This window comes from Typopeltis vanoorti, chromosome 14 (assembly GCF_054136105.1).
Source record: "Typopeltis vanoorti isolate ZY-2024b chromosome 14, IOZ_Tvanoo_1.0, whole genome shotgun sequence".
NCBI classification, from domain to species: domain Eukaryota; kingdom Metazoa; phylum Arthropoda; class Arachnida; order Uropygi; family Thelyphonidae; genus Typopeltis; species Typopeltis vanoorti.
In genome coordinates, this window is record NC_143562.1 from 80,299,720 (window position 1) to 80,325,632 (window position 25,913).

General features: G+C 37.7%; 1 protein-coding gene across 2 annotated transcripts in view; it reads left to right on the forward strand.

Moving 5' to 3' along the window:
* The first annotated feature begins 6,359 nt into the window (after positions 1–6,359).
* Positions 6,360–25,913, forward strand: part of LOC150099703 (uncharacterized) — a 64,229-nt gene continuing 44,675 nt past the window's right edge. For both annotated transcript variants that reach the window (XR_016549361.1, XM_090403855.1), the window contains exon 1: positions 6,360–6,818. Coding sequence is in view for 1 of the 2 variants with exons in the window: in XM_090403855.1 (XP_090259981.1) it covers positions 6,466–6,818 (353 nt within the window). In the remaining variant the exon portion in view is untranslated. The remainder of the gene's footprint in view (positions 6,819–25,913) is intronic.

Sequence of the window (25,913 nt, forward strand, 5' to 3'; positions counted from 1 at the left end):
GTGGAATAAGAAGAATCGGAAGACCAAGAAAGAGATTGTATGAGACCAGAACAGGGCACTGGGCATAAATTCCATGTTAGGAAGAAGAAGAAGAAGAAGATTTAATAATTTGGTCCGCCCTTGACTCTGAGACAGAATAATAATTTGGCCCCCGAACTAGGAAAGGTTGCCCATGCCTGGTTTACACTAACAGCCAACAAAGAACTTTTTAAAATTGTGGAGTAGGTCGTGAGAAAAAAAGTTACTTTCGACATCACCAAGTCAAAATTGCTCCACATCGAACCATTATTCTATTCTCTCAGCATTCTCTCTCGGCTTGTGGAGGTAGTTATATGCTACTATACTAGGGAAATGATTATGAGCAAGGTGGTTTCCCGGTGCCTTCCTTGCCGTACTATATCCTAAGATTAGCCTGTGTATTCACGAGGCCGTTTTGCGGGATTAAAAAACACAGATAACCTGGTGTAAAAAACCCTACTCTCCACGCACAAGACCGGCTAACTTGGCTATGGCAGATCCTTAAACTCCTCACGTCGTCGACGGGAATCGAACCTACGACACTCTTTCCCGAGGCATATGGTTGCAAAGTGCATGACCACTAGGCTAACTACGTGGACACATTAAAATACAAATAAACAAAACAACTTTTAACAATCTTCATTAAGAGGGAAGTTCTAGAGCTAGTCAGTGAGTTAAAATCCCTAGTGTAACAATAGACAAAAAAGTTAACTTCAACATGCATATCCCACACGTTGCAAATTGTAAACCTTCTATCGATACTATCATCTATACTATAGCATGTTGCATCCAGTTGGAAAAATGCACTAAAATCTAAGAAAATCACCAAAAGTTAGATAGAGCTCAACAATTTATAGACATATTAATAGTATAGGAAAACAGTACAATATCTTTCGAGGCAGCTCGCGTTCTTACGAGTCATTTCCGGAAGATAGAACGGATATGCTAACGTTAATCCAAACCACTACGAACTTCCACTTCGCTATTGTATGGAAACCGATTGTTCGGTCATAGTATATTACTAACACTCCATTATACAAGAACGCTGTTTTAAACTGCATCCCCCTCTGTTTAAACAACCAAGCAGAACAACTTTCTATACTTTATTCATTCACTTATCTCCGGAAATTAGAACTCAAAATCTCACATCAAAAGACCGCAACATTTTACAATGACAGTAGATGCACTATTGACTGCATAAAAAAACCAAAACAAGCAGCTAGCGTTAATAAAGCAGACACGAAATCTGTAAGGAATCTCATTCTAGAGGGATGGAAAATTAAGTTCTGCTGGATGAAAGCGCATACTGAGGTAACAGGAAACGAGAGCGCCAATCAGCTGGCTAAAAAAAGGTCTATGAACGAATGGTTAGAAACAAGTTCTCCAAATACCCAAAATCAGACATAAAAACACTGGCAGAAGAAATAAGCCTAAACTTATGGGAAGAATGGAAAACACCTAAAAACGGATCACCAAAACAAAAGAATTCATTCCAAGTATCAGAACTAGACGGAGCGATATACAGAGCAACTGGAGCATATGGAAAAATGTGTGCTGAACGTACGACTAATAAACGGCGAAAGTCTGTTACGAAAAATAATAGAATGTTCGTACATGTAAATAAAATGAAGGAGCGATTGCTGTATGGAGATTCGCTATTAAGAGGTGTGATAGTTGAGAGTTTAAGGAAGTCGTACCAGCCGGGTGCGAACATAAAGGACGTCAGCGAATCTATTCGATTGCAAAAACAGAGGGTGAAAGAGATGATAATCGTGGCAGGAACGAATGATTTGAAAGAGGACAAAATGAAAATAATAGAGGATGTGAGGGAGTTGTTTGAGCTAGCAAAAGAGAAGAGTGAGAGAGTTAGGATGGTGAGTATCTTACCGCGGTATGACAGCGAAGTGTTTAGAAGGAGGGCCATAATTGCCAATGACTTTATGCGTGGGTTATGCATGGAGAGTGGTGTGGAATTTGTGGATGCGTGGAGTGAGTTCGATGGGCGAAAGGACTTATATAAGATGGATTGGTTACATTTGAATGGATTTGGTGTACGGAGGCTTGAAAAAGTGTTGATGAATGATGTGGAAGTGGCTGTACAGACTCAGGGAAACTAGATTTATTAAGGGAGGGGGGAGTAGATATGCAGACTTTAGGGAGGCAGTTGAGTGTATGAATGAGTATAATATGCCGAGCGAGTACGAAGGACAACAAATCAGAATGGGGTAGTTAGTATAAGGCATCAAAGTAGGGATGGGACGAATGGGCTTCTGCAATTCATGTACACTAATGCCAGGAGTATCAGGAACAAGAAGGAAGAGTTTTTGGCCTTGGTTGGCACTTCCGGGCCACAGGTTATTGGTATTAGTGAAACATGGCTGACAGAAGATGATAAAGCTAGTGGGATCGAATGTGATGGGTATAGCCTGTTCAGGAGTTACAGGGAGAATAAAAAGGGAGGGGAGTGTTATTGATGATAGCCGATGAGTTTCAGCCAAGGAGTATGGAAGTTGAACTACAGGATAGAGAAAAGAGAACATTTGAGGTTATTTGATGTGAGATAGAGGCTAGCAGAACAAAATATACAATTGGGTGCTGCTATAAACCAGGTGATGGAATAGATGGTCAGGATAGTATGCATAGGCAAATAGAAGAAATGAGTGGAAGGAAGGTAATAATTATGGGTTATTTCAATTATGTTAACATTGACTGGAAAGAGGAGAGGGCACATGGGAGGAAGGAATTGAATTTTATGCGGTTATTAAGGGACAACTATCTGCGACAGCATGTAGTGGAAAATACCAGGGGGGAAGAGAGTGCTTGACCTAGTAATTCCATCTGAGAAGCTGTAACGAACATGACCATGTTGCCACCAATTGGTGAGAGTGAGCATAAGGTCATGACTTGAGAGGTGGCTAAAGAAGTGGAATTTGCAATTAAGACAGGGTACGTGTGGAATTATTGGGCTGGTAAGTATAACAAGCTTAGGAGTGTGCTTGGCTCAGTGCCATGGCATGTAAAACTGGAAGGGCTGGATGTTGATAGAGCATGGGAGGTCGTTAAGAAGTGTTTCAGGAGGCAATGGTTGACTGTATGCCAAGAGTCCGAATAATAAATCAAGCAGGGGGTTAAATGGATGAATAACACTATTAAGTTTGAGCTGCAAAAAAAGATACAATTGTGGAGGGAATTTAAGGAGAAAGGTGACCAGCAAGCGCAGGATCAGTATAAAGTTCAGGACAGGATGGTAACATGGGTAGTAAGAAACGAAAAAGCGGATTACGAAAGAAAATTGGCCATGCAGGCTAAAGAGAATTCCAAACAGTTTTTTCAATATGTTGCAAGTAAAAGGAAAAATGTTCATGGCAGAATGATTTTAAAAAATGCTGAGAGTAGGGAGGTAACCGAATCAGTCGATATAGTGGAATTACTGAGCGAGCACTTTGCAAGAGTATATCATCCAGGTGGGAACATTGCAGGAATGGAAGAACCAACAGCTTATACTAGAATTGGGATGAATGAAGTAGAGGTAAATAGTCTATTACAAAACCTCAATGTCAATACATCTGTGGGATTGGATGGTATACCAGCTCGTGTCGTACGTGAAGCAGCTAAAGAATTGTCGGTGCCCTTGACCATTTGGTTTAACTTGAGCCTCGGGTCTGGGTCAGTCCCAAGGGGGTGGAAAGAGGGGAAAATAGTTCTGCTGCATAAAGTTGGTTCCAACGCTGCTGTTGAAAATTACCAGCCTATCAGCATATCAGGAATCATTATCAAGGTCTTGGAGAAAATAGTCGACAGGAAAATGCAAGATTGGATAGATGAAAATTGGATACTATCGGGGACAGCACGGTTTTGCGAAGGGTAGGTCATGCTTCAGTAACTTGCTGACGTTTTATAACACAGTGACGGCTGAACTGGATAAGGGTAGTGGGTTTAGAGTGATACTACTGGACCTTGCCAAGGGCTTTGACCGGATACCACGTGGAATTCTAATCAGTAAATTCCAGCATATGGGGATGACTATAGGGTTGGTGAGATGGATAGGAGGGTGGTTGATGGAGAGATATCAGAGAGTAGTTTATTCAGGAGTAGGGTCCACAAGACGGCCTGTGTGACTAGTGGTGTGCCACAAGGATCTGTTCTTGGACCACTGCTGTTAAATTTATTCATTAATGAAATAGGAAAGGATCTAAGATGAACAGTTCATTTGTTTGCAGATGATGCAAAGTTGGGTAGGGCAATAGTGAATGCAGATGATGTCAAAATCTTGCAGGATGATTTGGATAGATTGGAGGTTGGCTAATGAGAATGGATGTCAATTTAATGTGGCAAAATGTAATGTTAAAAATTTTGGGATGAAAAGATTAGCAGCAGTTTAATACGTTGGTGGAACCGTACTCCAGGAAATTGATGAGGCACTAGATTTAGGAGTGTTGGTGGATACGGAGTTGAAATTTAAGGGGCACATTGCAAAAGTGGCGAAATCAGCTCATCAAATAACTTGGTTGCTGAAGAATACGTTGACAAGCAGGTTATTGTTCCTCTGTATCGAGCCTTGATAAGACCCCATCTCGACTACTGTGCCCAGATTTGGTCACCTAGGTTTCTTCTTGATGGGGAGGAGGTTGAGAGGATCTAGAGGTGAGTGACCAAGATGATAGCAGGTCTGTGGAATGAACCTTATGAGAACAGGTTGAGGATTTGTGGGTTGCAAAAATTGGTTGATAGGCGGAGGAGGGGAGATATGATTGAGACATTCAAATTACTGAAGGGTTTCTATAAAATTAATTCAGAAGATATTTTTGAGAACAGGGCTGGTTGTGGGAGGACTAGAGGCATCCATGGAAACTGGGCAAAAATGTGGTTAATAATGGTGTTAGAGCTGGGTCTTTACTTTTAGAGTGGTGAATGAGTGGAATGGGCTGCCAGAGTCTGTGGTGGATGCTGTGACAGTGAATGAGTTTAAGGCAAGGTATGATAGATATTGTATGAATGTCGAATAGTGGTGATGAACATGATTTGGGACTTCCCTCGATGAGTCTAAGGACTCCCTGGAGTTGCCCGTAATAATAATAATAATAATAATAATAATAATAATAATAATAATAATAATAATAATAATAATAATAATAAATCAGGTAACGTCGTTTTATTCCCGTATACGGGAAGTAGGCAAGGCCATTTAGTCCTATCTAACCATCTCTCCATGTTTAAAAACACTACTACGGGGATATGAAAAATTAAGACATCAAATAGATTCGATATTCAGGATTCGCTATTTTGCATATATTTTCCACACCTTCAACAGACTGTCGATCACCTACTCTGTGACTGTCACCTACTAGACTCCATCGATGCCCCTTATTACAACACAGTCTCACTTCAGGAAACTATTGGCCGGCATCAAAAGAGAATAATCCAAAAGCATTACTCAAAATTATTTAATTTTGCCCATCGAATCAACTTCCAATCGTTGTAATGTAATATGAACTGCTCGCAAGATTCAAATTATATTGTGTAAAATATGTAGATATAAAAATATAAATGTAAATATTAATATTGATACAAAAATCTAAATGTTAATCAGTTGTTTATAATCTACTTGTGATATATGCATTGTATGTAATGGGGAACGTAGGAAATAAATTACTTCCAGGTAGGGAAGAAAAAAGCATATAACGAAACGGCATCCTTATGTCACGTTTCACTGTTAATAAAGGTGCCAATAAGGCGTACCCCCCCCCCAGAAAAACACACTGATTGTTTTTTATTTTGCTCTTAGATTTCATCATTATTGTCCATGGATCCAGTGCCCGTTGGTGTTTGACGCTTGTTTCACCATTTTTCTCTGTCCATTGCCAGGTGATTCAAATCCCGTAAATTCTTTCACATCATCTATTCACTCTTGCCTTGGCTATCCTTTTCTATTTCTACCGTTCACTGTATTCAGCATCAAGGTTTTGATCTGTCCGCTGTTATCCATTCTATAGATATGTTCAAAAAATTTTAGTTTCTTTTGAATTATTTTCTGCATTAGATTTTTCATTAACGTTTAGAAACGAACCATGGCTTAATAGTCTTTATTTTATTTGATTTTATACTGAGAATTTAAAGTAACATTATTCATTATTGATGAAATCTGTGGTTCAAGATTCAAGATAGAGTAAATTACTTAATTTATCTGTTAATTGTGAAAAAGAGCGTTAGTTAATTTATGGAAAAGCCTTTTCATAATTAATATATTCCGTTATGTGGCGCCAAATAAATTCTGCTCTCTGTGACGTCATCTTTATTGACTTATCGACACGAGCAGTTGTATTGGATGTTAAGGGTGCTGTCGTCGTTTGTAATCAGTGTACGTGTGTATATTGGAGATATGTTTCGTAGCTGGCCTTTAAGCTTTATCAACTTTTTGTAGTTTGCATTAAACATAAACTTTTAGAAATGAACCACGGCTTAATAGTTTTAATCTTTATTTTAAGTGTGAACTTGATTATGAGTGTGAACAGCAGCACTTTAGTTACGTCACCGTCCACAACTCTTTTCTCACCTACCGGAGGTTATTCTTCAAAATCTGGTTCTGTGGTTTTACAGAATGGTTCAGAGAGAACTGAGTCCCCGAAGTCTAGAAAAAATGACTCAAGTCTTAATGCTGAACTGAATGACACAAAGTTAACTAGAAACCAATCTCCACCTTGGTTGTCAAATTTGAACAACGGTGCAGTTAAACGGACGTTTTATGTCGTCGTTTCTGTGATGTCAGTCGTTGTTCTGTACTTCGTTATTAAAGCTGTGAGGTAATTTTTTCTCCCATCTGTAGGTAATAGCGATGTTGACTTCAATAAATGACCACGTTATTACTTTTACTAAAAGAAATATATTATATAAATATGATGAAGTTGTTGGATCAAATTAAGATAATTGTACCGACTAGCTGAAAATATACGTTTTGTTTCAGTGTGTCATCCGTTTTCGTATATATACAGGGTGTTCGGGATAAATTTGACAGTTTCGTAAGGAAAAAGAAAATCTTCTTTGTATCTATTAAATTTAATGAATTGACAAAAAAACATTACAGGCAGAGTTAATTACAATACTATCAACAAGATTTACTCAAAATAACCACCATTAGCATCGATCACAGCTTCAATTCTGCTTCGGAACCTCGAACAAGCTGATGCTACAGTCTCCCTGGGAAGGGCCGCAAAAACTGTTTTAATTTTATCCATTAACTGGGCTTTTGTATTACTGGAAGTGCGATTGGTGTCTTTTTCAACTGCGCCCCATACAAAATAATCCATGGGGTTAAGGTCTGGGGAGTTTGGAGGCCAAACATTTGGACTGGTGAAGTCGTAGAAATTTTCAGACAACCATTTTTGACTTTTCCCAGAGGTGTGGCAAGGGGCCGAATCCTGCTGCCATACATACGGCCTACCATTGGCTACCCTTGTTATCCAGGGCTTGACTACAGTTAGCAACTCCACGAACAAAGCCCGAATTCCAATGCCAGGGTTCTTCAACACCTGTTCCTGCAGATTTGCGAGGAATTCTGCTGTACGAACGCAATCAGATCGTCTGCTAGGGATCTTTCTTCTTGCTACATCCTCGTAGTCACCATTGCAAGTCTCTAGTTCATTCCTGATTGTTTTTACTGTATTCAGGGAGCATTGGGCAGCAGTCTTAATATCCTTATTTTGATGGCGGGCACGAATCATCATGATACAAGTTATTCTCTTCCATGATTCAGGTGGGTTCCAGCTATCCATCCTTTCTGACATCTTGTATATGAATGAAGAAGGGTCCAAACTTTTAAATGAAGAGAAGTGTGTGTTAATACATGTAACTTACGGAAAAATATAATTAATTATAAATATGTCAAATTTATCTCGAACACCCTGTATATATATATATTGGATTGCATGCAACAGGTTTTCAGAATTTAGTGGTTAACCCCCCCCCCCCCCGAAACCGCAACGTTAGTTTTCACATGTTTTCTGTACCCGATGTCATACAACCTGCAACCATTGCAAAATAAGGTGAGAAATCACATGATGTTATCATCTGAACATATATCAATTCACTCATCTATTTCAGTGGCGTATTTAGGTATTTCCCGCCCCTAGGCCCGCAGAAAGTGCTGCCCCTCATGACCTGCCCATAGACAGGTTATGATTCCAACCTCCATCATTGACTGAAGTTGCCGTTGAATCCCACTTGCTTCACATCTCGTATATTTCTTCTGGGTAGTGTCATTTTCAATTGGTTGATTACTTTTGCAGAAGTTTCCAGGTACTTTCTTAGAACACTCCGCCAGTGTGTTGAAGATGTGAAAAATACATACAGTTTCTGAAGGAAATTATTTCCGTCCATTCCTCATGAAGATTCTGACAGGCATCATCACGAGTTGACCAATGAGTAGGCGAAGGACATATAACTTTTGCAGAAGTTTCCAGGTGCTTTCTTAGAACACTCTGCAGTATGTTGAAGATGTGAAAAATACGTACAGTTTCTGAAGGACATAAAAAAATGCATTAGAGTGCCGACAGGATTCGGCAGCGCAAGCACCAATTAGAGACAGAGAATGTCCAGCACACAGTGAATTCAGCCAATGGATTTATTTCAAGAATTCTTGCTTGCAGTTCTGTGTACTTGCCTGATATGTTACTAGCATTATCATATGCCTGACCTCTTCAATTTGCTACATCAATTCCAAGCTCGTTTAGTGAAGGCAAAACCACCTCTTGTAACTCTTCAGATTTGTGACTTACATTAGGAATGAAATGCAAGAAACGCTTCACAGGAGTTCCATGTTCTTTCACATATCGTACAGTGAAGGATGACAGCTCTTCAACACGAGACAAGTCTGGTGTTGAGTCAACACTTATGGAATAGTAGTTAGCTATTTTAAGTTCTTCCACAATAAATTCTGATTACTTTCTTGCCCATTATTTTAATAAATTCCTCATACATGCAAAGGAAAGATTGGAAATGAAACCTTTTCCTTTTTTTCCTGCTTTTTGCAATGTACTCAGCAAGAAAAGGATCAAATTCACTAATTCCTTAGTGAGTTTTTAAATCCACTTCTAAAGCCAAATTGGGTATCACTGATACTTATATTCTTTTTTGAATTAATTTCAGAAACATTTCGAGTACAAGACTCATTAGACTTGATCATTCTATAGTCATTGCAAGTTTTCGGATTTGCTTTTTTACGTTGCATGAAGGTCAACTGTAACCAGTCTTGAGGGATTAGGCCTGTATCCATTACTATATTAGCTTGACTAATATAGTAATGTTGTTACCTTCTAATGACTTTACTATTTCAGCTGGTAAAATGGTAAAGCCTTTGGCCCTGATGGCCAAAGGCTTTACCATTTTTAGCTGAGTTCAGTGCATATTCTACCTCTGATTTTAGAATGCATCGACCTGCTATCTATTCATAAGTATTTTCTGGGTTTTGCCTGTTATGTAGGGTTTTGACAATATTGCAGTTGTGACAAATAACAGATTAATTTGGAGAAAAACTGTCAGTAGGAAGTTGGTAATGATGGAAACTTTTCATGTAGTACTATCATAATATCCTGTAAACCTCCTGAAGGTATTTATATCAGGATTTGAATAAGAAAATCAAATGAAATGCCATCTTGACCTGTTTGTTGGAGGTATGAAGTGGCTGTTGTACTGTTTCACCTTGAAAGTTGGGTTTTTGGTTTCTGTTTTTTCCTTCTCATGTACAGTGCAGTTTGTGTGCCTTGCTGTGTATTTTTTTTTTTTTTTTTTTTTTTTTTTAAATAATGAAACTTGTGGTGCAATCATAATTAAAAGAAACACACCTATTAATCACAGTGAAAATTATTTAATTGTAAATATTTCATCCTAAGTATCTTAAGACATCATCAGTACAGTAGTTTTAAATAATAGGAGTAACATACAGTTAGGGCGCATGATTACAATAGAATCTCATTAAATGTTCATAACGTGCTACAGTAGTACAAAAAAAAAAAAAAAATTATTTAACACAATTTTGTATGACAATTTCCCATACTTTAGGAATAGTAAGAACGTCGTTGCAGTTTAAGTTTGGTCTGTGTAGTAGGGCTTCAGAACTTTCTTTGTATAAATGTTCATGTTTATATAAAGATCTATGTAAAAGTTTAGACTTTTCCCAATGGATCCTATGGTTTGGATTTTCAATTCCGTGTTGAGAGAGGCCAGATTTCTGCGGTTTAAAAAGACGAATGTGGTCTTGATGTTCCGAGATGCGTTTCTGAACAGACCTACCTGTCTGTCCAAAGTAAGATAATTTGCATGAGCATGGAATCTCATAAACGTCAGGCAACATCAAAGGTGAGAGTTCGTCCTTAGGAGAAGGTAACAAGTTGTAAATTTGGTTGATAGATTTGTAAGTAGTGGCAAAATTGTATTTCTTCATAATTTTGGAAAGACGTTCTGAGATGCCTTTAACGTAAGGTATGGGAATCCTATGGACTTCTTCCTGTCTGGTTTGATGTGTGGAGAAGTGACTACTGATGATTTTTTGAGTTGATTTAGGATGGCTATATGTTTGATTACTTCTAATTCCTGGTTTAAAGATTCTTCAGAGGAGCAGAATTTGTGTGCTCTGGAAACTAGTGATTTAATAATGCTTCTTCATTATCGCATCAACTTTACGTTAGAAAAAGAATCTCCACAGGGTATCTCCTTTTTGGATTTACACATCCAAAGAAAAGAAGACTGTTCCATCGCCATGTCTGTCTTTCACAAGCCTACATTCTCAGGTCGCTACATTCACAATTCTTCTGCTCATCATCCATCTCAGAAATCTGGCATTATTAAATCACTAGTTTCCAGAGCACACAAATTCTGCTCCTCTGAAGAATCTTTAAACCAGGAATTAGAAGTAATCAAAAATACAGCCATCCTAAATGGATATAATCCTAAAACAACTCAAAAAATCATCAGTAGTCACTTCTCCACACATCAAACCAGACAGGAAGAAGTCCATAGGATTCCCATACCTTACGTTAAAGGCATCTCAGAACGTCTTTCTAAAATTATGAAGAAATACAATTTTGCCACTATTTACAAATCTATCAACCAAATTTACAACTTGTTACCTTCTCCTAAGGACGAACTCTCACCTTTGATGTTGCCTGGCGTTTATGAGATTCCATGCTCATGCAAATTATCTTACTTTGGACAGACAGGTAAGTCTGTTCAGAAACGCATCTCGGAACATCAAGACCACATTCATCTTTTTAAACCGCAGAAATCTGGCCTCTCTCAACACGGAATTGAAAATCCAAACCATAGGATTCATTGGGAAAAGTCTAAACTTTTACATAGATCTTTATATAAACATGAACGTTTATACAAAGAAAGTTCTGAAGCACCCTACTACGCAGACCAAACTTAAACCGCAACGACGTTCTTACTATTCCTAAAGTATGGGAAATTGTGTTAATTTTTTTTTTTTTTTTTTTTTTTTTTTTTTTTTACTACTGTAGCACGTTATGAACATTTAATGAGATTCTATAAACTACTGTACTGATGATGTCCTAAGATACTTAGGATGAAATATTTACAATTAAATAATTTTCACTGTGGGTAATATGTGTTTCTTTTAATTACTGTGTATGCCTAATACATTTGGCTTGTAAGAGAGCCAGCACCCCCTACATTTGAAGGTACAGCTGTATAGTGTTTCTGCTATATAGTGCATAGGACCAAACCTGGTGGTAATGCATCGGTAAGCTTCCCAATCAATTGACGAATAATTTTTGTCCTGCCGCTTACTCTGCCTTCTTGTACCTAGAGGGAGTTAGAGCATATCAACATGTAAGGAATACTTGTGATGGTGTCTGGCTGTACAAGGGACACTGTTAGGGCTTTGCTTGGATTGGTGTCTGAGCACTCTGTAAGGGATTTTCTGTACAGGTCCTTCACCTCTGCTACGTTCTCCTGGATTGTAAGTTTCTTGCATTGACCATGAAAGATAACCATAGTTAGTGGTTATCAAAATTTCATATATTAAAATGCACTTTACATTATTTCACCAACACACCCAGAGCAATACAAACATAAAGGTTGTGCATCACTTATAGGCATAAAAGCCCAATTTCCTATTCTAATTGAACCTCACTTGGCTACAGTTTATTCATCTACATTGTGCATGATGCAGGCCAAGAAAAGGAACTTCTGAGTGTGTCAAATCAGACATTCTTTACCAAAGGTTAAGCGTGGAATTTCCCTATGTGACCAGCTCTGGCTTGAGGTTATTCAGATAACCATGCCATCTTCTTTGATTATCCCTAGAATGTGATTTCATATAGTCTAATTATCTTCTCAGGAGACTTCAATGTTCATAAACTCAAACTGGCTCTCCTTCCCTGACATTCATAGAATATCTCTATCCACTCACCCTCCACTTCATTAATTTCCTTTAAACTAGAACTATCAATATGATACACATATGCAACCTTTTCAACCTGAAGTGCATAACCTTACATTTTGCAACATTAAATTGACAGTCATTATCCTTTGTCAATAATGCCAATTTATTTAAATCATCCTGCAGTATATCTACATCACCTTTATCAATTATGTCCCTCCCTAGTTTTGCACCATTGGCAGACATCTGAATATCCCCTTTCAAATCTTCTGCTATATGATTATTTTACTAATTAAAGAGTGGTGGTCCTAGTACAGAGACCTGGGGCACTCCAGTAGTCACTCTCATTTGCTTTGATTCTACTCCACTATACGAAGGCGATCTAAAAAGTTCTCGGCCTAACAATGAAAAACGAATTTATAATTTCAAAATTATTTCTATTTTTCAATATAATCTTCCTTAAGACTAATACATTTATTCCAGTGATGCTCCAACGCCATTATCCCGTCCCTGTAGTGGTTCTCTGTAAGATCTGCAAAATACTCCTCTTAATTTGAACAAAAACACTGACCAGCAAAGAAGAGTTTCAGTTTTGGGAAGAGATAGAAGTTAGAGGAAGCCAAATCTGGGGAATAGGGTGGATGTTCCAACAATTCATAGTGCAGATCCCTTAATTTTCCCATTGCCAAAACATCTTTGTGGGCAGGTGCATTGTCCTGATGAAAGGTAAATTAATCATTTTTTCTTCTGCAAACCGGTCTTTTTCCATGAATTTTTTCATCGTCTGGTTAAAAGATTGGAATAATATCCTCCGGTTATTGATTTACCCTTTTCAAGATAATAAACAAAATGCTTTTAGCATGCCATAACATGATGGCATGTTTTGGGATGCTATCTTGCCATGACCCTTCCTGCTGATGGAACGACTTTGTCTTCTTTGGCACTGAACAGCCGGCTTCTGTCCACTGTTTTGGCTGCTGTTTGGATTCTGGTATGTAATGGTGAATCCAAGTCTCATCCATAGTAATAAAGTGATGCACAAAATTAGTTTTATTCTTGTTAAAATGCTCCAAGCACTGTTCAGAGATTTTCATGCAATTGCATTTTTGATCTGCTGTGAGCAAGCGCAGCACCCATCTTGTGCAAAACGTTTTCATTTGCAATTCTTCATGCAAAATATGTCCTACACATTCTTTTGAAATGCCTATAGTGTCAGCAATTTCATGCACTTTGACTCGCCGGTCATCCAATATCATATCGTGCATTTGAACAATGATTTCTGGTGGTGTTCCACATGAAGGATGTCCAAAAAAGTGTATCTTCTTCAATGCTGGTATGGCCACATTTAAACTCTGCAGCCCACTTCTTTTACAAAGAATTTTATAACTACATGATACTCAATTTTATCCATTTCAAGAGATACAGGCAACACTTTTGCTTCAGACAGCTGTATAAAACAAACTACTTGATAGAATAACTTGCAATTTCACATGGATGCTTTTAACAGATGTACCAACTTAGGAAAAAAAAAATCTTGCCAATAGTGTTGCTATCTATGGTTGAGGCCGAGAACTTTTCAGACTGCCCTTGTACATCACCCTCTGATGTTTGTCTCTCACCCATCCTCTTATCCATGTCACCAGTCTCATATTCATTCCCATTTGTTCCAACTTATGTAATAGTGTTTCATTTGAACAAAATGAAAAACTATTACATAAGTAATAGTTTTTCATTTACTAATACCAGCAGTAGTCTGTTAGCTCAATTGGCTGTGTGGTTGACTGTAGTTGTTGACACTTAGGCTATCTATAGGTCAGTAGTTGAAATTCACCTCGACATCTGACTGACCTTCAATAGGAAAAGGCCTAAGTTTGATTCTCCTTATGACAAGAGAAATCTTTGTATGGAATTTTTTAAACTGAAGGCGAGTTTGCTGATCTCATATGGAGATAGCAGTGATTTTTCTCTCGGAAATTCAGCTTCTTCATCCTGCATACAGACAAATTGACCTTGAGAACACTCAATTTACAGACAAAATACTAGTGGGCAGTAGATGGCATTGGAGTAGACGATGATGGTAGTGGTGGTTCGCTGTAGGTGGTGGAGACAGTTGTAGAGTAAGTGCTCTCCCTTCATGAGTCTTTGGACTCCTTGGAGGTGTCATATAATAATAATTCTGTCAAATGCCTTTGCAAAATCCTCTAATATCATGGTGTGGTCATTTCTTTTATTCAATTCTGCTGTCACCTTATTATAAAAGGTGAATAAATCACTGAGGTAGGATGACGTACCTTTTACAAAGCCATGCTGCCCCCTGTCATCATCATCAAATTCCTCATATTCCTCAAGGGTTGTACATATTATGATAGTACTACATGAAAAATGTACATTATTATTAACTTCCTATTTAACATTTTCCTCCAAATCAATCTGTTACCTGTAGAGACTCCAACATTATCAGATCTTATATTTCTATCTTCTAAGGCACTTTTTACTGTATCAATCCACCTATTTCTTGGTCTTCCTCTGGGTCTTTTTTCTTGTGAACTTGGCAAAGACACTTGTTTTGCTAATCTTTCCTTGCCCATTCTGTTTAAGTGACCATCCCACCTGAGATTAGCTCTGCTGATGCATTCCTAGATGCTGACAGTGTCGTTCTTTCCTAATATCCTCATTTTTAATATGATGTTGCCATTGATGGCATCTGTTAATGTCCCTAGTCTTTTTCAGGACTCTCATTTATGCTGTCTCTAGTCTTTCGTCAAGTGTTTTACTTTTGACCCAGCTCTCAATCCATAAGTTAAAATTGGTTTGTCTTGTATAAAGTGTTCAAATAAATACAACTAATTAGTGTTTTGAGTAATTTCTCTCTTATTTCAAATAAATTTATTCAGTTTACTTTCTACCATACAAACTTTGTTGATTCTGTTGTCTATTTCCATATTTAATTTGCCATCTTCACTAAAAATCGTATCTAAGTAGCTGAAATGTTTTACTTGCTCTATAGGTTCTCCATTCACAATACAGTTGATATTTTCAATGCGTCTGCCTAAGGGTTAAAGCTGTATAACTGAGAGGAAACCTTCACATAGCCTTTAAAGGAATGCGGAGAACCGACCAGGGCTTCTGACCTAATGTCCAATCCTCACCTTCTCGTGGTGCACCCTGTTGGGTATCTACTTGGATACTGAACGAACGAGGATGGGCTGGCAATTTGGGATTTAGCCGACCAAATTGTATTCTTATTGGTTAAACCAAAATAAAAAAAATGATGGTACGACTTGACAAAATTTCATGCTGGCTGGGGCATCGCCCGGTTAAACAAGACTCCCGTTGTTTTCGCCAGGGAACCAGGGCGAACAGTGAAAAGTCAGGTACTGGGACAAATCTGAAAACAAACCCCAACTCAACATCACCAGAGTTAAAGATTGGTACTATCAACATAAGAAGCCTGAATTTCAAAGAAATGGAGCTAGCTGAGGTATTAGATAAGTACCAGATCGACATAATAGGGGTGACTGAAACAAAAAAGACAAACTAGTGAGATCGTTCTGAGCAATAAATACAAAATGTTATATTCAGGCAATGACAATCAAGAAAAAGAAGGAGTAGCCATAGTATTCAACACAAAATATGAGGCTAATCTTCTTGAATGGCAGTCAGTCTCAAGTAGAGTAATGTGGGCAAATATGAGAATGGGGAACTGGACAATGAGACTTATTTGTGCCTATGGTCCCACAGAAGGTTCTACTAAGGTAGAAGTGGAGAATTTTTTGAGGCTGTAGAAAAAGCAACTGACACAATGAAAAAGGAAAAGTTGGTCCTTCTTGGGGAGGATCTAAATAGCAGAGTAGGAAATGATTGTCAGACACACAAAAATATTTTGGGAAAATTTGGAGAAAAGAGCAAAGCTAATAATAATGGCAAATATTTGTTGGATTTCTGCTCAGGACATGGACTGGTTATTACTAACACCATGTTCCAACATAAAAATGTGCACAAATTCACATGGAAAGAAGAGGCAAGGAATAAGAAGTGTCTCATTGACTATGTTATTGTTGATAGTGATGTTTTCTCCCTGGTGCAGGACACCAGTGTACAGAGGATTTGAAATTGGAAGTGATCACTATTTAGTCTTGAGCAGAATAAAATTGAATTTCATATTGAAAAGAATAACATTTAAGAAAGTTTCAAAACGAATAAAAGTTGAGCAGCTCTCAGATGTGAACTGTAGACTAAAATACACAAAGATTATTGAAGAAAAATTGAAAGAGTTTGAGAACAGGAATCAATCCTTGGAGAGTCAGTGGCAAACTGTGAAGAAAACATTGATAGATTCTGCCAGAGAGGCATGTGGTGAGGTTGGATAAAAAAATCAGAACTCCCTGGTGGACACAGGAAGTTAAAGAGGCAATGAAGGAAAAGAAGAAAGCATATCAAAAGTTCCTGTCAAATAAGTCAGCTTGATCTCTTAGAGAATACAGAGACAAATGTAAGAAAGCTAAACAGTGTGTAAAACTAGCTAAACAAAAGTCATGGAAGGACTTCGGCAAGAATATAGAAAATAAATATCAAGAAGGTGGCAAAATATTCTTGAGGTTGTTGAAGAAGCTTAGGAATGGATGAAAGAGTGCTGTAAAAGGAGTCGGAGATGATAAAGGTGACATGAAAACGGGAGAAAAAGATATCCTTGAAGTATGGAGTAATTACTTTGAAAAACTGCTAAATGAAACAAGCAGTGATGACAGCACAGTGGTAAAAAACACTGACCAGGCATGCAGTCAGGAATACATATCCATACTTGAAGTAGAAAAAGCCATCAAAGGCTTGAAATGTGGCAAGGCAGCAGGGGTAGATGATATTTGACCAGAAATGCGGAAGTATGATGGTATAAAAGTCTTACTGTGGCTGCACTGCATAGTTCAGAAAGCCTGGACAGAGGGACGAATTCCTGATGATTGGAGTAGAGCTCTCATAGTACCCGTATATAAAAAGGGAAATAAAAGTGAATGTGAGAATTACAGAGGTATTTCCCTATTGAGTGTTCCTGGCAAGAACTATGCAAGTATACTTGAGAAACGGTTGAGAAGAATTGTGGAAGAAAAGCTTGGTGAAGAACAAGCTGGATTCAGGCCAAATAGAGGCTGTCAGGATCAGATCTTCACTTTACGACAAATAGTCGAGAAAGCATGGGAATATAACAAAGATCTGAATTTAAGTTTTGTCGATTTGGAAAAGGCATATGACAAGGTGCCAAGAGAGAAGCTATTCAATATGCTGCAGTTATTTGGTGTCAATGGGGCATTATATCAAGCAATACTTAGTCTTTATTTGAGTTGTAAGTCAGCAGTTAGAATTGACGGAAGTAACGGAAGATGGTTTAATGTTAAATCTGGTGTGAGACAAGGATGTACATTATCCCCTCTGTTATTCATTATCTATATGGATCACATTATGAAGGAAAGTAGTATTAAACATGATATCAAAATTGGAGATGTTAATGTCAGCTCTTTGCTTTATGCGGATAATGTTATACTTATCAATAAATCCATTACGAGTCTGCAAGATTCCCTGACTAAATTGAATAACTGTTGTAATAGATATGGTATGAAGTCAACAATAAAAAGACTAAGACAGTGAAAATAGGCAGAATCGTTGAAAATGTCAACTGTGTTGCGAATGGAGAACCTGTGGAACAAGTGAAACATTTCAGCTACTTAGGCATGATTTTTACTGAAAATGGTAAATTAAATATAAAAATAGACAACAGAATCAGCAAAGCTGGTTGGTAGGAAGTCAACTGAATAAATTCATATGGAATAAGAGAGAAATTAGTCAGAACACTAAATTAGCTGTATACAAGACAGTGTTCAAACCAGTTTTAACTTATGGATCTGAGAGCTGGGTCAGAAGTAAAACACTTGACCAAAGACTGGAGACCGCAGATATGAGAGTCCTGAGAAAGATCATAGGCGTGAACTGATGGCGTCAATGGCAATATCATATTAAAAACGAGAATATTAGGGAAGAACTTGACATTGTCTACATCCAGGAATGCATTAGCAGAGCCAATCTCAGGTGGTATGGTCACTTAAACAGAATGGGCAAAGAAAGATTAGCAAAACAAGTGTTCTCTGCCAGGTTGGCAGCAAAATGGCCCAGAGGAAGACCAAGATATAGGTGGATTGATACGGTACAAAGTGCCTTAGATGATAGAAATATAAGATCTGATAATGTTGGAGTCTTGACAACTAACAGACTGATTTGGAGGAAAATTGTAGATAGGAAGTTAGTAATGATGTAATTTTTTCATATAGTACTATCATATCCTGTACACCCCTTGAGGGTACATGGCAGGAATTTGATGATGATGATTGTCTTTTTAAGGCTGACCTTCATACCATATCTGTTACAACAGTTATAGTCATCGAATCTTGCAGACTTGTAACGGATTTATTTAGAAGTATAACATCATCCACATAACGCAAAGAGCTGACATTAACATCACCAATTTTGATACCAGGTTTAATAGCATTTTCCTTCATATAGATAAATAACTTCATATAGATAAATAACAGAGCGGACAATGTACATCCTTGTCTGACACCAGATTTAACATTAAACTATCTTCCTGTACTTCCTTCAGTTCTGACTGCTGACTTACAAGTAAAATAAAGACTAAGTATTGCTTTATATAATACCCCATCGACACCATATAAGCATAGCATTTTAAATAGCTTCTCTCTTGGTACCTTGTCTTTTCCAGAGCTACAAAACTTAAATACAGATCTTTGTTATATTCCCAAGTTGGAATTTTTTTTTCCCCCATTTGGTTAACTATAATCAATTTGGTTTAATCCTTTATCCAAGTGTAAGCAAACAAAGTTTGTATCTGAAGTATCTTCAGGACTGAGGCAGCTTGTGGTAAAAGGGGACCAAGCTCTCATCACTACTTGTCTTAGTATCTCCAATAATGCAAAGCACATCTCCTTGCAGACATAATGCTATGCACTAAGGGAAGGGCCACTACCCAGACTGGTTTCAACCTTTATTGAGGTCTCATCAGTGGGAGCCAGACCCAGAGGTGGTGATACTAAGGTAGAAGTAATGGAGAAGTCATATTTACCTATACGAGTTGCCTAATACGAGAGTTTGGTCCCCTCTTTACCACGAGTTGTTTTAGTCCTGAAGATACTTCAGGTTCAAAGTTTTTGCTTACACTTGGATAAAGGATTTAACTAAATTTATTATAGTCTAACCAAGTGGGGGAAAAAACTTCCAACATCATTCTCTAAATCCAGAGTAATTTAATAATAAGATGAAACACCTTTTAGCAACTCGTGTAGGTAAATATGACTTCTCTATTACTTCTACCTTAGTATCACTACCTCTGGGTCTGGCTCCCCTGGTGAGACCTCAAATGTCGAAACCGGTCTGGGTAGAGGCCCTTTCCTTAATGCATAGTATTATACATATGTGTAAGGAGATGTGCTTTGCATTATGGGAGATACCATGACAAGTAGTGATGAGAGCTTGGTCCCCCCTTTACCACGAGTTGCCTAAGTCCTGTTGATACTTCTGGCACAAACTTTCTTTGCTTACACTTGGATAAAGGATTAAACTAAATTTATTGTTTATTCCCAAGATTTCTTAACTATTTGTCGTAAAGTAAAAATCTGATCCTGACAGCCTCTATTTGGCCTGAATCTAGCTTGTTCTTCACCAAGCTTCTCTTCCATAATCCTTCTCGACCGTTTCTCAAGTATACTTGCATATATCTTACCAGGAATACTCAGTAGAGAAATATCTCTGTAATTCTCACATTCAGTTTTGTTTTATTTCCCTTTTTATATATATGGGTACTATGAGAGCTCTGCTCCAATCATCCGGAATTTGTCCCTCTGTCCAGGCCTTCTGAACTATGCAGTGCTGTCACTGTAAGACTTTTTTACCTCCATAATTAATCATTTCTGGTTGAATATCATCTACTCCTGCTGCCTTTCCACATTTCAGGCTTTTGATGCTTTTTCTACTTCAAGTATGGATATGTATTCCTGACTGCATGTTTTTTTACAATTGATAAAATTGCTAATTTTTTACACATTGCTAAAAAACACTTTTTTACAAAAGTATTTTTTAGCAATGTGCTGTCATCACTGCTTGTTTCATTCAGTAATTTTTTTAATTAATTACTCCATACTTCAAGGATATCTATTTCTTCCATTTCTGAGCTTCAGCAACCTCCAGAATAACTTGCCACCTGCTTGATATTTATTTCCAAAGTCTTCCCATGACTTGTTTAGCTAGTTTTACATAGTGATTAGCTTTCTTACATTTGTCTCTGTATTCTCTAAGAGCACAAGCTGACTTATTTGCCAGGAACTTTTGTTTTGTTTTCTTCTTTTCCTTTACTGCCTCTTTAACTTCCTGTGTCCACCAAGGGGTTCTGATTTTTCTATCCTTGCAAACAACTTCACCACATGCCTCTCTGGCTGAATTAATCAATGTTTTCTTCAGGATTTGCCACTGACCCCAAGGTTTGGTTCTTGTTCTCAAACTCTTTCATTTTTTCTTGAATAATATTTGTGTATTTTAGTCTACAGTTTACATCTGAGAGCTGCTCAATTTTTATTCGCTTTAAAACTTTCTTACATGTTCTTCTCTTCAATATGAAATTCAATTTTATCATGCTCAAGACTATATGGTGATCACTTCCAATTTCAAATCCTCTGTACACTCTACAATCTAGACAATCTTTCATTTTTGTTATTGTTGATAGTGACGTTTTCACTCTGTACAATCCTGCACCAGAGTGAAAACATCACTGTCAACAATAACATAGTCAATGAGACACTTCTTATTCCTTGTTTCTTCTCTCCATGTGAATTTGTGCACATTTTTATGTTGGAACATGGTGTTAGTAATAACCAGTCCATGTCCTGAGCAGAAATCCAACAGCTATGTGCCATTATTATTAGCTTTGCTCTTTTCTCCAAATTTTCCCAAAATATTTTTGTATGTCTGACAATCATTTCCTACTCTGCTATTTAGATCCCCAACAAGAACCAATTTTTCCATTCAATAATAAAATTAGACTGGGATATATTGGCTGTAGATTTTAATAACACATTAAGCCGACTAGTTTCGCCAACTTGACTGTTGACTTTGCCTCGGCATACATAAGGTGATAAAAAAAACAGCTTGAAACAGGGCAAGAAAGAAACATAAACAAGTACTAAACGTTATACAAATTCAAAAGATCTGTCACATCAAAAGCATGGAGCTGGTGGGATGTCAGACATTGTTATGCAAGTGCGTTCTGTAATTTGCAGCATAGTTGAATTCTGGTGTTCTGAGTGATCTTATGAGGATCTTTCTTTTGGTAGCAAGGATTATCCCTTGGTTCCTATTGAGGCTGCCTTTTGAATGGATTATCACAGTAGCTTCTTTGAAGTTTCGGTTACGAAAGTCTTCCTCTAAATATGGCATAGAAGTTTTGTCCCATTCAATGTTTTGATTGGTATTTGAGAAATGAAGGGCTAACCCAGAATTATCTTTTAAAGTTGGCAAAACTAGTCGGCTTAATGTGTTATTAAAATCTTCGACCAATATATCCCAATATTAATATCTGCGGTCGAAAAAAATAGGATTATTATGACCAACTTTTCCTTTTTCGTTGTTTCGTTCTCTAAAGCCTCAAAAAAATTCCTCTGCTTCTACCTTAGTAGAATCTTCTGTGGGACCATAGGCACAAATAGGTCCCATTGTCCAATCCCCATTCTGATATTTGCCCACATCACTCTACTTGAGAATGCCTGCCATTCAAGGAGATTATCCTCGTATTTAGTGTTGATTACTATGGCTTCTCCTTCTTTTCTTTGAATGTTATTGCCAGAATATAACATTTTGTATTTATTGCTCCGAAACATCTCGCCAGTTTTTGCCTTTTTTGGATAAGTACCAAGTCGACATAACCCCTATTATGTTGATTTGGTACTTATCCAATTCCTCATTTAGCTCCATTTCTTTGCCATTCAGGCTTCTTATGTTGATGGTACCGATCTTGAACTCTGGTGATGTTGAGTTGGGGTGCGTTTTAGGATTTGTTCTAGTAGCTGACTTTTCACTGTTTGCCCTGGTTCTCTGGTAAAAACAATGTGGCTTTGTTTAACCAGGCGACACCCCAGCCAGCATGAAATTCTGTCTTGTTGTACCATCATTTTTTATTTTGGTTTAAGCCAATAAGAATATAATTTGGTTGGCTAAATCCCAAATTGCCAGCCCATCCTCGTTCGTTGATATCCAGGTAGATACCCAACAGGGTGCACCATGAGAACCTGAGTATTCAGAAGCCCTGGTTAGTTCTCTGCATTCCTTTAAAGGCTATGTGATAAGGAATAGGATACTGTAGAGTATCCTATTCCTATCCACCCATTCCTGAATTTTACTTTTAACCAACTTTTCCAATACTTGAATCAACACTCCAGAGGTACTAATTGGTTTGTAATTTTGCTACTTCTGTCTTGGAGTGTTGATCAAAGAAAAGTTGGTTAAATGAATCATGCTCTTCTGGACAGCAGAAATTTTAGAAAGTGTTGGGTGCACCACTCCAAACATGTAAACACTATTCTAAGGATGGATACCTAGTTTTTTAGAGGCTGATGAATCTATTGATGTAGTGTTTGTGCCAGGAAAAGCTGGAAGTAAATATCAGTCTAAGGAGAGAGATTTGATTCCATCTGTTGATTTGTGTATTACTGTGGGTAAGGATAGGTAAGCTGAGATCTCTGCAGTGAGGAAGTAAAAAGCAAAACACAAGACTGTTTTGGTATAATTGAAGGTAACCAAGTTATTTTTCTTTGCATTGATACAGCAAATAATGAGAGAGAAAAAGATGGCTACATAATTACAGAGGGTGTAACGTAGACCAAAGGATAGCAATTTACTGAGTAGTGCTTGATGCCTGATACAATTGGATGCTTTGCAACAGCATATTTTTCCAAACTTTTCCATGATATGTCCACTAATAAGTGTGGAGGCTTGAGAGATCAACCATAGATCTAGTGGTGGAATCCATACTGGTAATTATTACCTGGAAAACCTCTGGCTAATAGAGAAGTTTAATCTCCATTATTATGAAAAGCATTGAGGATAGCATTGGTCAGTAGAAAGATGGCATTGGGGCTGGAAGACTAATGTCTAAGTATAGTAGTATTCTATCTTTCTTGCCGAAAAACCATAAGAGACACATTATGCTCTTTTTTTGGTGTGGTGGGAGATTGAAGTGATGATGCAATGAGATCTGCTTTATCTTTAGCTGCCGTAACTGTGATGATACAACTTCTGCTCACTTGTGTTTCAACCTCATCTGGATGAGAGGTGGAAGCACATATGAAAAGTTGCATCCAGTGACTTTTGCAAAGAACTAGGTGGTGTGATTTCAATTTGGACGGTAGACAAATTTTTTACTATTGGTCTTTACAATCAGGCCAGATTTGGATTTGCTGGTGGTTTTATTGTGTCCTCAGTTTCTCCATCAATACACCGATACAGGAGTACCCCAGTAGTCACAGACTATGGTTGGGAGAAGAATTCCATGGTTTGGTGGATTTGGTATTTTTAAAGTTAGCAGTTAGAGATGTGTGAAGTAGTGTCTTCAGCATAAAACTATACAGGTTTCTGTTGGTGGCTGCAGAGGTGTAATTGTGCCAGGAAAGGTTGGAAGTGTAGGTTGGTCCAAGAAGGGAAATCAGATTGTGTTTGGATATCATGCTATTACTAAAAGTTAGGAGATGGGATGTGAGCTCTTTTAAGGATGTCCTTGTCTCGTTAAAATATAGCTAGGAGATCAGAGTTCAGGATATTCATCATGGTTGATCTTCGGAGTTCTAGCAGTTGGGCATTACAAGTTTTGTCAAATGAAAAGGAAGAAATAAAGTGGACTATAATCTGTGAAGCTATGGATGTGATTTGAGGTCTGTGAGAGCTGGTTATTTATTAACAGAAGGAAGAGTGGGTGAAAGTACAAACTACTGGAGTATTCCTATATTGGTGGAGAAACTGAGGAGAGGTCATCCACCATGACTCGTAGTGAGTAACCAGTGAAAAAGTTGGTGATATCCATTTGCAGAGGGTGGAAAGCAAACCATTGAATGGCAGTTTGCTAAGTAGCCATCCCACCACCACCACCACCACCCATCACCACCACGTACCAAAACTCATCAAATGCCTTTTGCCAACAGCGACCACATGAGTTTCTCAGAATTTATGGAGAAGATCTGAGGATCAAAAGTGGCAGAATCCATATTGCTGGTCACTGATCAGTTGGTATGTCTCCAGGTGGTGCAGAAATTGGCTATTGATGATCTTTTCCATAGTTTTATAGAGAACAAAAGTGAAAACAGTTGTCAGTAGTTTGTTGACTGCCTTATTACCTTCCTTTGGAATGGGTTGGATGTGGTCCTCTTTCCACAGACTTTAAAACTACTGTTGCACTCATCTGCCCAAACTGAACAGTATTCAAATTTTCCTGAAGGAAATCAGAAAGGGTTCCTAAGGAACGGAAAGAAGGCAAAATAGTACTGTTCCACAAGCTGGTTCTAGGAGAACCATGTAGATATACCAGTTTGTATTTCTACAACAACAGTATCAGCAACACGCTTTGACTCTCCCCAACTTTGCATTATTAGAAAACATCCGAAGATTCCTATTCAATCCACATAAAATATCATTAAGAAATAAGTTAAATAGCATGAGCCCAAGAATAGAATTCTGTTTCACACGACTGATCATCTCTCTCTCTCTTTTCTAAAACACTGTCCCATCCTGCACACTTGTTGGCATTATTCAGAGAAAATCTCCAATCTATCTAACCATTTTATTATCCATTCCCATCTTCCTCAGCTTGTATATTGTGGTGATCTGTACATGCCTTTGCAAAGTCCAAGAATATCTCTGAATGTTAGTCTTATCCAACACATGTCAACACACTGCATTTTAGAAGATGAAGTAAACTGCTGAATTAAGACATCCTTTACAAACCCATGCTGACCATAATAAAGAATTCAGTGCCCATCAGCCAAATCTTGTAAAAAAAACAAAAAAAAAAACTAACCTTTTCTTTATCTTAATTACAACTGTTGAAATACAAACTGGTATATCTACCTAGAACCATGTTTGCAGAGCAGTACTATTTTGCCTTCTTTCCATTCCTTAGGAACCCTTTCTGCTGTTGACACATTAAACAATTGAGCAAAAGGCAAAGCCAACTCTTTGAATGTTCTTTAGAAACATGACATCCATTCCCACAGTTTTATTAACATCTAGTCCACTCAACCCTAGATACACTAAATTCTTTCACTTCTAATCTCTCTCTATTTTTGTCTCCCTTCTACATGTTGTATAATATTTACATTGGTATGGTGCACACACATAACAGTGCTCATTAAATAATTCCACTGCTTTCTTTACCATGATCTCTCGCTACTTTTACTGCCCTAAA